The sequence below is a fragment of the Microcaecilia unicolor genome, chromosome 1 (assembly GCF_901765095.1).
Source record: "Microcaecilia unicolor chromosome 1, aMicUni1.1, whole genome shotgun sequence".
NCBI lineage: Eukaryota > Metazoa > Chordata > Amphibia > Gymnophiona > Siphonopidae > Microcaecilia > Microcaecilia unicolor.
Genome location: NC_044031.1, coordinates 245,701,235 through 245,714,823, shown reverse-complemented (window position 1 = coordinate 245,714,823; position 13,589 = coordinate 245,701,235). Strand labels below are relative to the sequence as shown.

Here is a 13,589-nt window from a genome sequence, read left to right as displayed (position 1 = left end):
GGGGCACTGCAGTAGACTTCAGAAATTGCTCCCAGGTGCATAGCTCCCTTACCTTGTGTGCTGAGCCCCCCAACCCCCCCCCCAAAAAAAAACCCACTCACCACAACTGTACAACATACCATAGCCCTTAGGGGTGAAGGGGGGCACCTACATGTGGGTACAGTGGGTTTTGGGTGGGTTTTGGGTGGGTTTTGGAGGGCTCACATTTACCACCACAAGTGTAAAAGGTGATGTGGATGGACCTAGGTACGTCTGCCTGAAGTGCACTGCACCCACTAAAACCTGCTCCAGGGACCTGCATATTGCTGTGATGGAGCTGGGTGTGACATTTGAGGCTGGCATAGAGGCTGGAAAAAATGTTTTTTATTTATTTTTTTATTTATGGGTGGGAGGGGGTTTGTGACCACTGGAGGAGTAAGGGGAGGTCATCCCTGATTTCCTCCGGTGGTGATCTGGTCAGTTCGGGCACCTTTTCAAGGCTTGGTCGTGAAAAAAAATGGACCAAGTAAAGTCAGCCAAATGCCCGTCAGAGACGCCCTTCTTTTTTCCATTATCGGCCGAGGACGCCCATCTCTTAAGCACGCCCCAGTCACTCCTTCGGTATGCTGCCAACACCCCCCCCCCCCCCCCCCCCCCCCGTGAACTTTGGTCATCCCCGCGATGGAAAGCAGTTGAAAACGCCCAAAATTGACTTTCGATTATGCTGATTTGGGCAACCCTGGCAACCCTCAGAGAAGGACGCCCAATTCCCGATTTGTGTCGGAAGATGGGCATCCTTCTTTCGATTATGCCCCTGACTGCAGACAAATCGCATACATATATGTCTGCAAAATAGGTTTGAAAATACTGATTTGGACGTTTTGAGAAGAAAAGCATCCAAATGGTGCTTTATGACACTTTTTGAACGTTCTTTTCTGTCGAAAATGAGCCCCATAGTAACCTAGTAAATGATGGCTTTGAGTCTCAATTTCAACCTCAATGTCTAATGCACAATGTAGCTTCTCATTAGAGAGTTGCACAGGCACAGATATCGAACCCGTCCCCGCTCATCCCCACAGGAATCTAACCCATCCCCACCCATCTCTGCAAGAATTTAATGGTACCTAAAAAAAAATTCTGGTCGGCTCTCAGAGTCTCTCTCTGTTTGGGTTCAATTCGCAGCACTGCAGGCAATGAAAGAACAGAAGTTGGAACTTGGAATACTCTGTTGCGCACATGTAAGACTTGTCTTTGATTCCCTGATACTGTGTGCTAGAGGTCACCACATGCACACGCCAGTAGGTCAGGTAACATCTGATGCTCATGCCTGTGTCAGAACTGAGGCCTGCGCATCAGAGAGGGTTAATGGAAGACTTTCTGCATCTGCGCTGTTAAAGCAAGGAGGAGGAGGCAGCATTCAAAGAAGTTGGTACTTGTTAGGTGAGAGGCTGGCGCAGGTGCAGCTTACACTTCCATAGGAATCCCGCAGGAACTGCTTCTGTCCCCATGGGAACCCCACAGGAAATGTTTCCGTCCTCACAGGAACCCCACAGCCCTAGAGGGAATTACCACAGGGTTCCCAAATATTCCGCAGAATTCCTTTGAACCCTGCTTCCATGCAGGTCTGTACTTCCTATTTAGTTTTAATTTGAGATTTCCAGTCATCTTAACATCCTTTAGTAAATGAGGTATTGAAATCATATTTAACATGACTTAGAGAAAAATCCTCTGTCACCATTTCACCATGGCCCACTACTCAGTCACAAGAATCAAATCATTACATTTGACCCATTGCAGGTCAATGACAGGACTGAGAGAGAGGTAGACAGAAAATGATATGAGCATAGTTCAGATCTTGTGGGTCAGTGTCTATCCCCAGTAGATGGCACTGTACCCTGTGATACAGACTGGGATGAAATGACACAGCGCACTGTTTCTGCTGGAGATTAAAGGCCCGTGCTGTGCAGTTCTTCTGATACACTCTGACCCTGCTATATATTATAATAAAGTATCACAAAAGAATAACACAATAATCCACAAGTACAATAAACTTCCAAAAAGAACACGGGCTGCCTCAGTTTTAATTACTTAGAATAGAACATAAAAACATAAGATTTACCAAACTGGGTTAAGACAAAGGTCCATCATATGCAGCATCTTGTCACAGAAAACACAGATCAGGGGTGGGCAACTTTTATACACGAGGTCCACATGAATGTCAGAGCTATCCCTAGTAGGCAACAACATTATGTCGACCTTCTAAATAAATAAATATGCAACTTTAATTTAAAATGCTGGGAAAAACTGCTAGATTGGCTATTCTGAAAATATTTGCAAAATACACTATTTAAAATTGCCAAACCCTGGTTAATTATGTTTTCTAAGTATAATTCCAATGGTTTTACGGGCCGCATAAAATTTAATGGTGGGCCGCATTTGCCCCTCAGGCACAGGTTGCAAACCCCTGACACAGAGACTTGATTGTCTGAGGTGTGGATATTTAGTGGTATATTACTGATAAACTGCAACTGAATATCATTCAATCTAACTACACAAAATAACCATTGAATATAATACAAACCAATTAAGGGGCCCTTTTATGAAATGGTTAGCGTGCAAGAACAGGCTACCGCATTGTGAAGTAATTTTCCTATAACGCGCTAAAGCATGCGCTAAAATATTTTTACAGAGATTTTTAGGAGAGGACGTGGCATAGGCAGGGACATGTTTATCTTAACCAGCAAGAGCGTTATGATTAGCATTCTTACTGGTTAACACAACCATAATACAGGGGCAGTTACTGCCTCCATAATAGTAGGCAATATTAGTGCATGACCTGCAAAAACCTAAAGAAAATGCCCTAAGAAACAAATGCACTAAGGATCACTTTACTAAGCTGTATTAAGCACTACCGTGCACATAATGCAGCTTACAATGGCATTCTGCAGAACATGCTGAGGTGTCTTGCGGTAAGTCCTATTTCAGTGCATGCTAATCTGTGTGCTAAAAAATGTTTCAACTTTTTTTGGTAAGGGGTATGTCAGGGAGGCAGTCCTGCACTAATCAGTTAGTGCAGCTATATTACTGCACGCTAACTGGCTAGCGCAAGATTACCACGTGAGCACGTTCTGCTGACAAAATGGGTGGCAATGGGTGGCAGTAAGTCCTCATGCAGTAAATTCTATTAATGGTGGTGCCTGTTCTGTCCTCCCTCACAGGCACCACCTGGGGCAGCCCACATCTCCCCTCTGCCCACAGACCCATGACTGCACACACGAGCTGCCCTGCTCCTGACAAATACCAGAGGTCAGTGACCGGGGGGGGGGGGGGGGGGAGTTTGTGGCCTTAAGTTGTGCACCATTTTGGCACCACTGAAATGGTGATGCAAAAACGGCAACAACAAAAAGTCATGCTTCAAGTTTCTGATCCTTAGAGGTCTTGCTGGCAGGCCTTGATTTAGGGAGAGGGAACAGAAACACAGGCAATTACTTAGCATCCCAGATTTAGAAGGCACCATATACCCATGTCAAAGACCTTTCTGCTCATGCTTATTCAAGACCCATGCCCTCTGATGTCCGTCCCCCTACTTGCCAGTCCTGTCTGTGAATGCCAACATAGCAGCCAGCTCTGTGGGTGCTTGAACCTCCCCCAATATTGAGCAAACTCCTTAACTGTGTCCAGGGAAGGGGCAGTTCCATTGCGTTCTCCTCTTTCCCCCTAAACCTGCCTCTCCTCTCCCCCCGTTCTCTATTTCGGTAGATAACACTCTCATCCTTCCTGTCCCGTCTGCGCGCAACCTTGGAATCATCTTTGACTCCGCTCTCTCCTTCTCTGCTCATATTCAGCAGATTGCCAAAACCTGTCGTTTCTTGCTCTATAATATTAACAAAATTTGCCCTTTCCTCTCCGAGGACGCTACCAAAACCCTTACCCACACCCTTATCACCTCTCACCTAGACTATTGCAATTTGCTTCTCGCTGGTCTCCCGCTCAGCCATCTATCTCCTCTTCAATCTGTCCAAAACTCTGCTGCGCGTCTTATATTCCGCCAGAGTCGCTATACTCACGTTAGCCCTCGCCTCAAGTTGCTTCACTGGCTCCCTATCCGCTTCCGCATACGGTTCAAACTTCTCCTTTTGACCAACAAGTGCATCCACTCCGCAGCTCCTCAGTACCTTTCCGCTCTCATCTCTCCCTACACTCCTCCCCGTGAACTCCGTTCGCTGGGTAAATGTCTCCTGTCGTCCCCCTTCTCCCCCACTGCTAACTTCCGGCTCCGTTCCTTCTATCTCGCTGCTCCCTATGCCTGGAATAGACTCCCTTAGCCAGTACGTCAGGCTCAGTCTCTGGCTGTCTTCAAGTCTAGGCTTAAAGCCCACCTCTTTGCTACTGCTTTCGACTCCTAACCATGACTCTCTTACTCAGCACCCTCACTTATCACCCCTACCACTGCAATTTCCCCACCCCTAGCTGTCTGTTCGTCTGTCCAATTTAGATTGTAAGCTCTGTTGAGGAGGGACTGTCTTTTCATGTTAATTTGTACAGCGCTGCGTAAGTTTAGTAGCGCTATAGAAATGTTTAATAGTAGTAGTAGTAGTAATCGTTTAACACCCCCAATCACTTTAAAAAGTTAGCTCCTATGAATGCCAAAATCTTAAATCTGATGCTGTTGGCTGGTGTACATTGTTTGGCCTGCTCAGCTACCACTGGTGTTGGGTAAAAAAAAAAAAAAAAACACTGGACAGTTATCCTTTATTCTTCTATGGTGAGAACAAGAGTGGATTTCTTCATGCACCTTAGCAGTCATTCTGATTCAGTGCTGAACTGACTCAAATGTGTGTTTCTGTTGATTCCAGTTTCCCCATTAAAAGGATGTGGAAAACAGGGGCGTAGCCAGACACCCAATTTTGGGTGGGCCTGGGCCCAAGATGGGTGGGCAGAACTCTGCCTTGTCCCACAAGTGATTTGGTCTCTTCCTCTCTCGCCTGCATGCCATATGATCTCTCAAACATCCCCCCTCCTCTGCATACCTTTTAAATAGCAGATTTTCACCGGTGGGGAGCAGCAGCTAATACACACTGCTCATGTTGACCCCACATCCTTCCCTCTGATGCAACTTCTTCTTTCTGCATAGGCAGAAATACATCAGAGGGAAGGCTGTGGGGCCGCTGCAGGTGAAGATCTGCTATTTACAAGGTATGCAGGAGAGACAATTGCTGGGAGTTTGACTGGTGGGGCTTGGGGATCCCTGCCAGCCACATCATAGGTGTCCTGCTACTGGGTGGGCCTGAGCCCAAAGTGGGTGGGCTCAGGCCCACTCGGGCCCACCCTTGGCTACGCCACTGGCAAAAACCTCATGACAATTACTTGTTTCTACCATCTGTTTTTATTCCACATACATCTAAAAATCTGGCTCATGGTTGACACATATCTGATATATTGGCACCACATTTTTTTCCCTACGTGGGCAAACTTCAACACAAGTTGAAGAAGAATAACCTCTCTCCTCAGACAGAGATAGCAAAGAAAGCAACTCTTTTCCTTTCTACAATATGGCATTTGGGATCATTCTATTGCAGTCGGACAAGATAAATTTCACCATGGTTTTTTTTATCTTTCAGAATGTATTTTCGCTAGCCAGGCAATTCTTAAAAACAATTTTCAGAGACTGTTTTGCTTCCAGGTTGTCAATTGTAAAGTGTAAATGAGCACCACTGAAGGCATCATTCATTCATGTAGCTGCTGTGCTCTTATGGAAGTTCCTTTACAGTGATGCCTCTATGCAGTATATCTTCCTTTGAATTATAATAGGATGACATGCAAAGAAAAATGTAATGGTAAAAGCTGCTTTACAATTAAATGCTTCCTACAACTCTGACTTGGTTTCAAGGAATGTTATAAACATCTGCAACCTAATCTTTTCCTTGGAACTTTGCAATGGATAATGGATCTCTGGCCCAGGTTTTAATCTGTTCTGTGTTTATTATTTGATGATGTTCTGGCTTCAGTACAGCCACAGAAAGAGAAAATGATCAGACAGTTAATTACAGGGCAAAGTGAGAATTCTGTGAGAATTTATAGGTAAGACAAGGTGCAAAACAGAGATATTTCCTGCTTGTATACAACACCCAGCTTGTAAATGGGAATCTGGAACATTTGAACAGTCATTCTGCATAGTAAGACTCCTTATAAACTCTGGCCTTAATATTCACCTGCATTTATCCATGTAGGGGCCGCTCCTGGCCAGATAAGTGCTTCTCACCAGGGCCATATCCAAATTTTTAGCAGCTAAACATCATCTCAGACTAGACCGGACGCATTCAAATGGTAGATTAAATTTTATGTAGACAAATGCAAAGTGATGCAAATTGGGAAGAATAAACCAAATAAAAGTTATCTAATTCTAGGGTCCACTTTAGGAGTCAGCACTGAAGAAAAAGACCTAGGTGTTGTAGACAATACACTGAAATCTGCCCAGTGTGCGGGGATGGCCAAATAAGCAAACAGGATGCTAGTAATTATTAGGAGAGGGATGCAAATTAGGACCAAAAATATCATAATGCTTCTGTATCGTTCCATGATGCGACCTCATCTTCAGTATTGTGTTCAGTTCTGGTCACCGTATAATCGAAAGGAGCGCCCAAGTTTTCCTGAGGATGTCCTCGCAGGACATCCCGGCAAAGAGGTGAGGAAACCCATATTATCAAAACAAGATGGGCGTCCATCTTTCATTTCGATAATACAGTCGGGGACGCCCAAATCACAAAATTTAGATTGACCTTAGAGAGATGGTCGTCCCTGATTTTCGACCACAATGGAAACCGAGGACACCCATCTCAGAAACGACCAAATCCAAGCCATTTGGTCGTGGGAGGAGCCAGCATTCGTAGTGCACTGGTCCCCCTCACATGCCAGGACACCAACTGGGCACCCTAGGGGGCACTGCAGTGGATTTCACAAATTGCTCCCAGGTACATAGCTCCCTTACCTTGTGTGCTCAGCCCCCCAACCCCCCCCCCCCCAAATCCCACTCCCCACAACTGTACACCACTACCATATCCCTAAGGGGTGAAGGGGGGCACCTAGATGAGGATACAGTGGGTTTCGGGTAGGTTTTGGAGGGCTCACATTTACCACCGCAAGTGTAACAAGTGGGGGGGGGGGATGGGCCTGGGTCCACCTGCCTGAAGTGCACTGCAGTACCCACTAAAAACTGCTATAGAGACCTGCATACTGCTGTGATGGAGCTGGGTATGACATTTGAGGCTGGCATAGGAGGCTGGCAAAAATGTTTTTTTTATTTTTTTTTTTTAGGGTGGGAGGGGGTTGGTGACCACTGGGGAAGTAGGGGAGATTATCCCCCATTCCCTCTAGTGGTCATCTGGTCAGTTCGGGCACCTTTTTCGAGGCTTGGTCGTGAAAAAAATTGTACCAAGTAAAGTTGGCCAAATGCTCGTCAGGGACGCCCTTCTTTTTTCCATTATCGGCCGAGGACGCCCATTTCTTAACCACGCCCCATCCCGCCTTCGGTACACTGCTGACATGCCCCCGTAAACTTTGGTCATGCCCGCGATGGAAAGCAGTTGAGGACGCCCAAAATTGGCTTTCCATTATGCCGATTTGGGCGACCCTGAGAGAAGGACGCCCATCTCCTGATTTGTGTCGGAAGATGGGCGTCCTTCTCTTTAGATTATGTCGCTGACAGCTACCTTCTTGTTTGGGCCTGGGGTCTCTGCCAGTGATTCAGGGAACAGTGGTGCTAAACTCTGTGATATCTACCACCATGTGAAAAATTCATTAAAACATTATTTCACTCGTCTCCTTAATAAGCTCCTCTTGTACATGAAGCTTTGTAAAATCTGGCACATACACGTTTAGTTGTTGACAAATATGTGTGTATGTGGGGAACTCAGCACATACACAGATATGTTCTGGTGCTTACATGTGTAAAGTTCTGAGTGATATTGCTATTTTTCTGGTTTTTAAAAGGATGCTTCAGCTATAAGCAGTGATATTCCTTGGATCGCCACTGGGCACAGCGCCACCCTCCCCCCCTTGTGCAGTGTCATCCCCCCCAGCGCAACACCTCCAAATCTCCCCCCCCCCCCCCCCCCCGGGTGCATTCTTCTTACCTGCTGGGGTGCTGAGAGCAGCCACACGGCTGTCGGCTCTGCTGATTCCCTGTTCCCTCTGCCCTGGAACTAACAGCAGCACCCCTCCTGCAGCATGCATCTGGGATGGACCGCCCTCAACACCCTACCCTCGGTACGCCGCTGGCTATACGTGCCAGCCAATGCATTTTGCTGCAATATTTGCGATCGGCAGTATATCAAGCCATTGCAAACAAATAAGTACATAAAACATAGTTTTGACATCCATATCAACATCTTTTGGAGCAGACCCTACAGCTGTAGAGAAGTATAGACCAGTTGCTAGTATTCCTTGACTTGCTGAGTTTATGGAATTTATTGTTAATATCCAATTTTCAGATTTTCTTTTCTCTTCAAATTGGATTCTACCCAACATGGATTCAGACCTATGCATAATACTGAATCACCACTCCTAGATTTAACATCAGAAATTAGAAACATTTTAAGTAAGGAATAACAAACTATACTTCTACAATTTGACGTCTCGATGACTTTTCATGTAATTGACCATTCTTTATTATTGTATAGAGCTCAGTGAATTAGGTGTAACTGGTAGTATAATCAACTGGTTTTTAAAGAAAAGAACCTATAGCCTCCGATATTCAGCCAGCAGCAGGCAGCACAGTCAGATATTGATTACCGGGCCACATCTGGCGGCCAGCATTGAATATCCGGTTTCAGTTTTGGCCGTAGCAACATAACCAGCTAAGGGGATCTTTTACTAAAGGTGCACTAATGTTTTTAGTGTGCTAAATGTTACAGATGTCCATATATTATGGACATCTCTAATGTTTAGTATGCGCTAAAAACGCTAGCATGACTTAGTAAAAAAAGGTTATAAGTGAATAGTCAGCACTAGCTGTTTAAGTTACTAGCGGTTCAAGATACGCCTGCTATTTAGACGGCCTATCTTAACCACTCAATTTTGCTGGTTTAGTGCTGAATAGTCACACTACGCTAGGTAAGTCATGCTCTGGAACACTTTGCCAGAGGATGTGGTAAATGTGGTTAGCGTATCTGGGTTTAAAAAAGGTATGGACAAATTCCTGGAGGAAAAGTCCATAGTCTGCTATTGAGGCAGACATAGGAAGCAACTGCTTGCCCTGGGATTTGTAGTATGGAGTGTTGACACAATTTGGGTTTCTGCCAGGTACTTGTGACCTGGCTTGCCCACTGTTTGGAAAACAGGATAGTGGGCTAGATGGGCCCAGTATGGCTACTCTTATGTTCTTATGATATAGCCGGTTAGTGGCTAGTCACTAAGAACTAATACTCAGCGACATAACCACCTATCTTGCGCTGAATATTAGTGCTTAGCCATATGAGTGCTATTTAACCGGCCAGGAGCAGTTCCTGGCCAGTTAAATAGTGCTGAATATTGGGACCACTGGGACCACAGTGTACAGAAAGGCACCACTGTTTCATCTGCGCTATGGGAGTCTGTCAGGGCTCACCACTCTTGCCCTTAATATTTAATATTTATCTCAGATCTTTGGGTGAAGTTTTTTCTTAGACAGGAGTTTTTATGCTATCTTATGCAAATGATATCCTTTTCAAGGCAACACATTGCAGTCTTTAAAGCACTATGGAGTCCTTTTACAAAGGCGCTCTTGCATTTTTACTGCATGCTAAATTAGTGTATGCTAAACACTAGAGATGCCCATAAAAATATATGGGCATCTCTAACGTTTAGCGCATGCTTATTTTTATCGTGCGCTAAAAACACTAGCGCACCTTTGTAAAAGGACCCCTATATTTAATTCTGGCATTTATAATCTGCTTAACCATCAGGTTCAAAGCAGAGAACAGTCTCGTGTTATTTCAGTACCAAGAGGGCTCATAATCTCAGTTTTTGTACTTGAAGTAATGGAGAGTTAAGTGACTTGCCCAGGGTCACAAGGAGTTGCAGTGGGCATCAAACCCAGGCTCACAGTCCACTGCACTAACCATTATACCACAACAAATATTTGATGTTAAACATATTAAAAACAAAAGTTATATGGTTTGAGGTTTATGAATTTTACCAAAGAAATAGTTGACATTGTTTTCTGGTAGATTGAAAATAAATCCAAAATCTTGGGGATAGTATTAGATTCAAAATTAACTTTTGAGGATCGGATAAATGATTTGACAAAGAATTTTTCTCCAGGTTAAGGCAGCTCCGAACTATACATTTCTTGGTAAATGCGCAATCTTAGGATCATAGCGCAGTCGATTTTGCTCCCTCATCTGGATTATTTCAATTCTTTATATAGCAGTGTATCAGTCACATTGCTTAAAAAATTATAGTTGCTTCAGAACACATCAGCAAGACCAGTTTTCAAGCTGAGTAAATTTGAAGGGGCATCTCCTTTACTGAAGAACCTTCATTGGTTGCCAATGAAAATCACGTATTGAATATAAAATTGCTTGCCTAGTTTTCAAATCTTTACATGGCTAAAATTCTGAAAGGCTTATTCAAGTTTTTAGTATTCCCAATATATGTTCAAATTCTCAAAGTTTACAAATGTTAATATTAGGCTATGCTACAGTAAAAAATATTCGACTGAAACTACCATTTGAACATTCTTTTGCTTATCAAGGAGTGAACATGTGAAATAGTCTTCCTTATCAGATAAGAAATCACTTCGTACTGTCTTTTTTCAGAATGCTTTGCAAACACATTTATTTTCTATATAATAGAGTCAACATTCTCTCCCATTGAAGAGGACTTCATATTATGTAATCCACCTTGAATCCATTGTGAAAAAAGTAGAATATAAACACACAAAATAGAATAGAATAGTTTTAGCTATCCTATTTGTCAATTATTATTATTATTTATTGCATTTGTACCCCACATTATCCCACCTTTTTGCAGGCTCAATGTGGCTTACAGAGTGTTGCTATGATGCAGTCATTACATGATCATAAATACATAAGCTGAAAGTAAATGAATTAGATGCAAGGTCATTACGTGATTTTAAATACATAAACTGAAAGTAGATGAGTTAGATGCAATATCTAATATCAATAACAATATCAATATCTAACATCAATATCTTGTTGGGGCTCTCTTTATCATGTAATTGTTTAGAAAGCACCAGAAGAATTCAAATCTAGAAAAGAATCAGCCTCATGGTTGGTTCCAGGATGGTTGGCCTTTGAGGTGCTTATGGGGAAAATAATCCCTGCTTGATATAGGATTGACTAATCCAGGCATGACAAACCTTCTGGTGAACTGTAAAAGCAAACCACCAATGGACAGGAGGCTGTAACTGCCTGTTTTGGATGCTGCCTAGACCTACTTTGCCTATTTTCAAAAGAAAAGGAAAGCAAGTATTAGCAGAAAGGTGTTCTCTAGTTCATTACTTATGCAGCAGCACAAATTCAAGTCAAGGGCTTAAGAAGTCACTTTGCTTTTGATCCCCCTGCAGTGAACAAGGCTTATCTCGCTTAGAAAGATAAATGCCAACTATATTGTGTTGTAAAAGGAAATGCAAAAAAAGATTTGTTGGGCATGAAGAAATAAACTGACAGTCCAGTCACATGACAAACTCAAAATACTGTTTCTTCTCACTTTCTCACTTTTTCCAATGGATACATTAATTATTTTCTCCCATCTACAAGTAACTGTGAATTTCTATACTGTTCTTCCGCATTCAACAACTTAAAGCAGCAGTAGGTTACTAAGAATACACTTCCACTTTGGTTGGGTTACAACTAGAGTTAGCCAGGCAAATCATCCTTCCTGTAATCATTCGAAAAGAAACATGAAAGTGGTGGCAATGATAAATATAAATGTCTCACCTTGCTCCAACAATGAGTTCTTTCTGTCCTGAGTCAAATGTTAACTGGGAGAAGTCCACTGCATTATCTGTTCCAAACACATGTAACCAAGGGGCAATCTCTAAAGGAATAAAAAGATTGAACACATACTTAGACTTCAGAAGATATATCATGGACACAACATAATTCTTCCGAATACGACGCCCCCAAAGGGCTATGCCACACGAACCTTATCTTATATCTACATCACATTGTATTTGTTTACACTGGAGTCTGCAATCACACCTCCGGCACTATGTAAGCCACATTGAGCCTGCAAATAGGTGGGAAAATGTGGGATACAAATGCAACAAATAAACTAAAATAAATAAATAAATATGTACTGATTATTAGAGCAAATAGCAACTTGTGTTTCAGATGTGGGTGTGTGTGTGTGTGTGTGTGTGTGTGTGTGTGTGTGTGTGTGTGTGTGTGTGTGTTTGCAGGGCTGGTGTTAAGACATGCTGGGGCCCAGGGCAAAAATTAAAGAGGGACCCCCCCCAGTCCCCTCTTTTCCATGCCCCTCCCCAGATCTCCCCGCCTGCCATTACTACCACACATAAAACTTTAAAATCACTTCTTAACACACAAAACACAGACAGACCTTCACCAAATACAGAACAAGGGATCACAAATTAGAAACAGAAATATGAACACCAAATCTGAAATGGAAACCTCAAGAACTTAAACTCGGTAAATAATGCAACGCTGGAAAAATTAAAATAGATATCCATTTTAACGAATACTATCAGTGGAATACAAAGGGGGGGGGGCAAGGCCCCCACTTTGAGTTTAGGCCTCCCAAAATTAACATCTCCCTTGCTATGGCTGGTGAGGATCCCCATGCCTCACCAACTGATGACCACCTCCTCAGGTCCAGCGACCAGAACTCTACAAGCTCACTTTAAAGAGCAGGATTTTTAATGAGCTACATTATAAAGGCTGGCTGAGGAGCAAATAATTTTGTGGTAATCCTGAAAGAAAGAACTGTTCATGAGCCATCCATAACTCTACAAACCTCAAAGACAATGGAATCAATATTCAGTGGGACTCATCCAGGTAGGAATGGCTTCTACCCAGATACGTGCATTTCTGGGTCCATATGTGGATTCTGTGACATTATCCAGATGCCGCTGTTGAATATCCTGTCAGAGTACCTCAGAACTGTCTGGATAGTGCCAGGGTGGACCAGGGACAGAACTTGGACGGAGCTTGGAATTATCCAGTTAGTAGCAATATTCAGTCTGCCAACCAGGTAACTGCTCAAATAAATTTAACACACAGAAAAAATAGGTGTCCTAATTTTATGCAGTTACTGATCTGAATATTGTTGTTACCAGAATAAGTAGGCATCATCAGCCAATTTATACCCAATTATTCAGCGCTGGTCAGTATTCAGATAGCAGTGCTTAATATCTGGTAAGAAAAATCTATAGCAGCCAGTGTTTAAAAAATGTTGATGGTGTGAGCAGAAAATAAGTAGAATAAATTATGCCAGCAAAAAAATGTTTGGTCTTTATATTCAGGAACAGCACTTATTAACCCAATATAATCTGCAATGATGTAATTACAGTGTGAATTTGAATTTAATGGAGGAAAAGGATGAACTCGTTACCATTGCCTAATTATTCTCTAGCAAAGTGGCATCCAATA

General features: G+C 43.1%; 1 protein-coding gene across 3 annotated transcripts in view; it reads right to left on the bottom strand.

Moving 5' to 3' along the window:
* Nucleotides 1–13,589, bottom strand: part of SEMA5A (semaphorin 5A) — a 976,513-nt gene that overhangs the window by 534,346 nt on the left and 428,578 nt on the right. For all 3 annotated transcript variants that reach the window (XM_030205332.1, XM_030205321.1, XM_030205342.1), the window contains one exon: nt 11,919–12,018. In XM_030205332.1, coding sequence (XP_030061192.1) covers nt 11,919–12,018 — 100 coding nt within the window. The remainder of the gene's footprint in view (nt 1–11,918; nt 12,019–13,589) is intronic.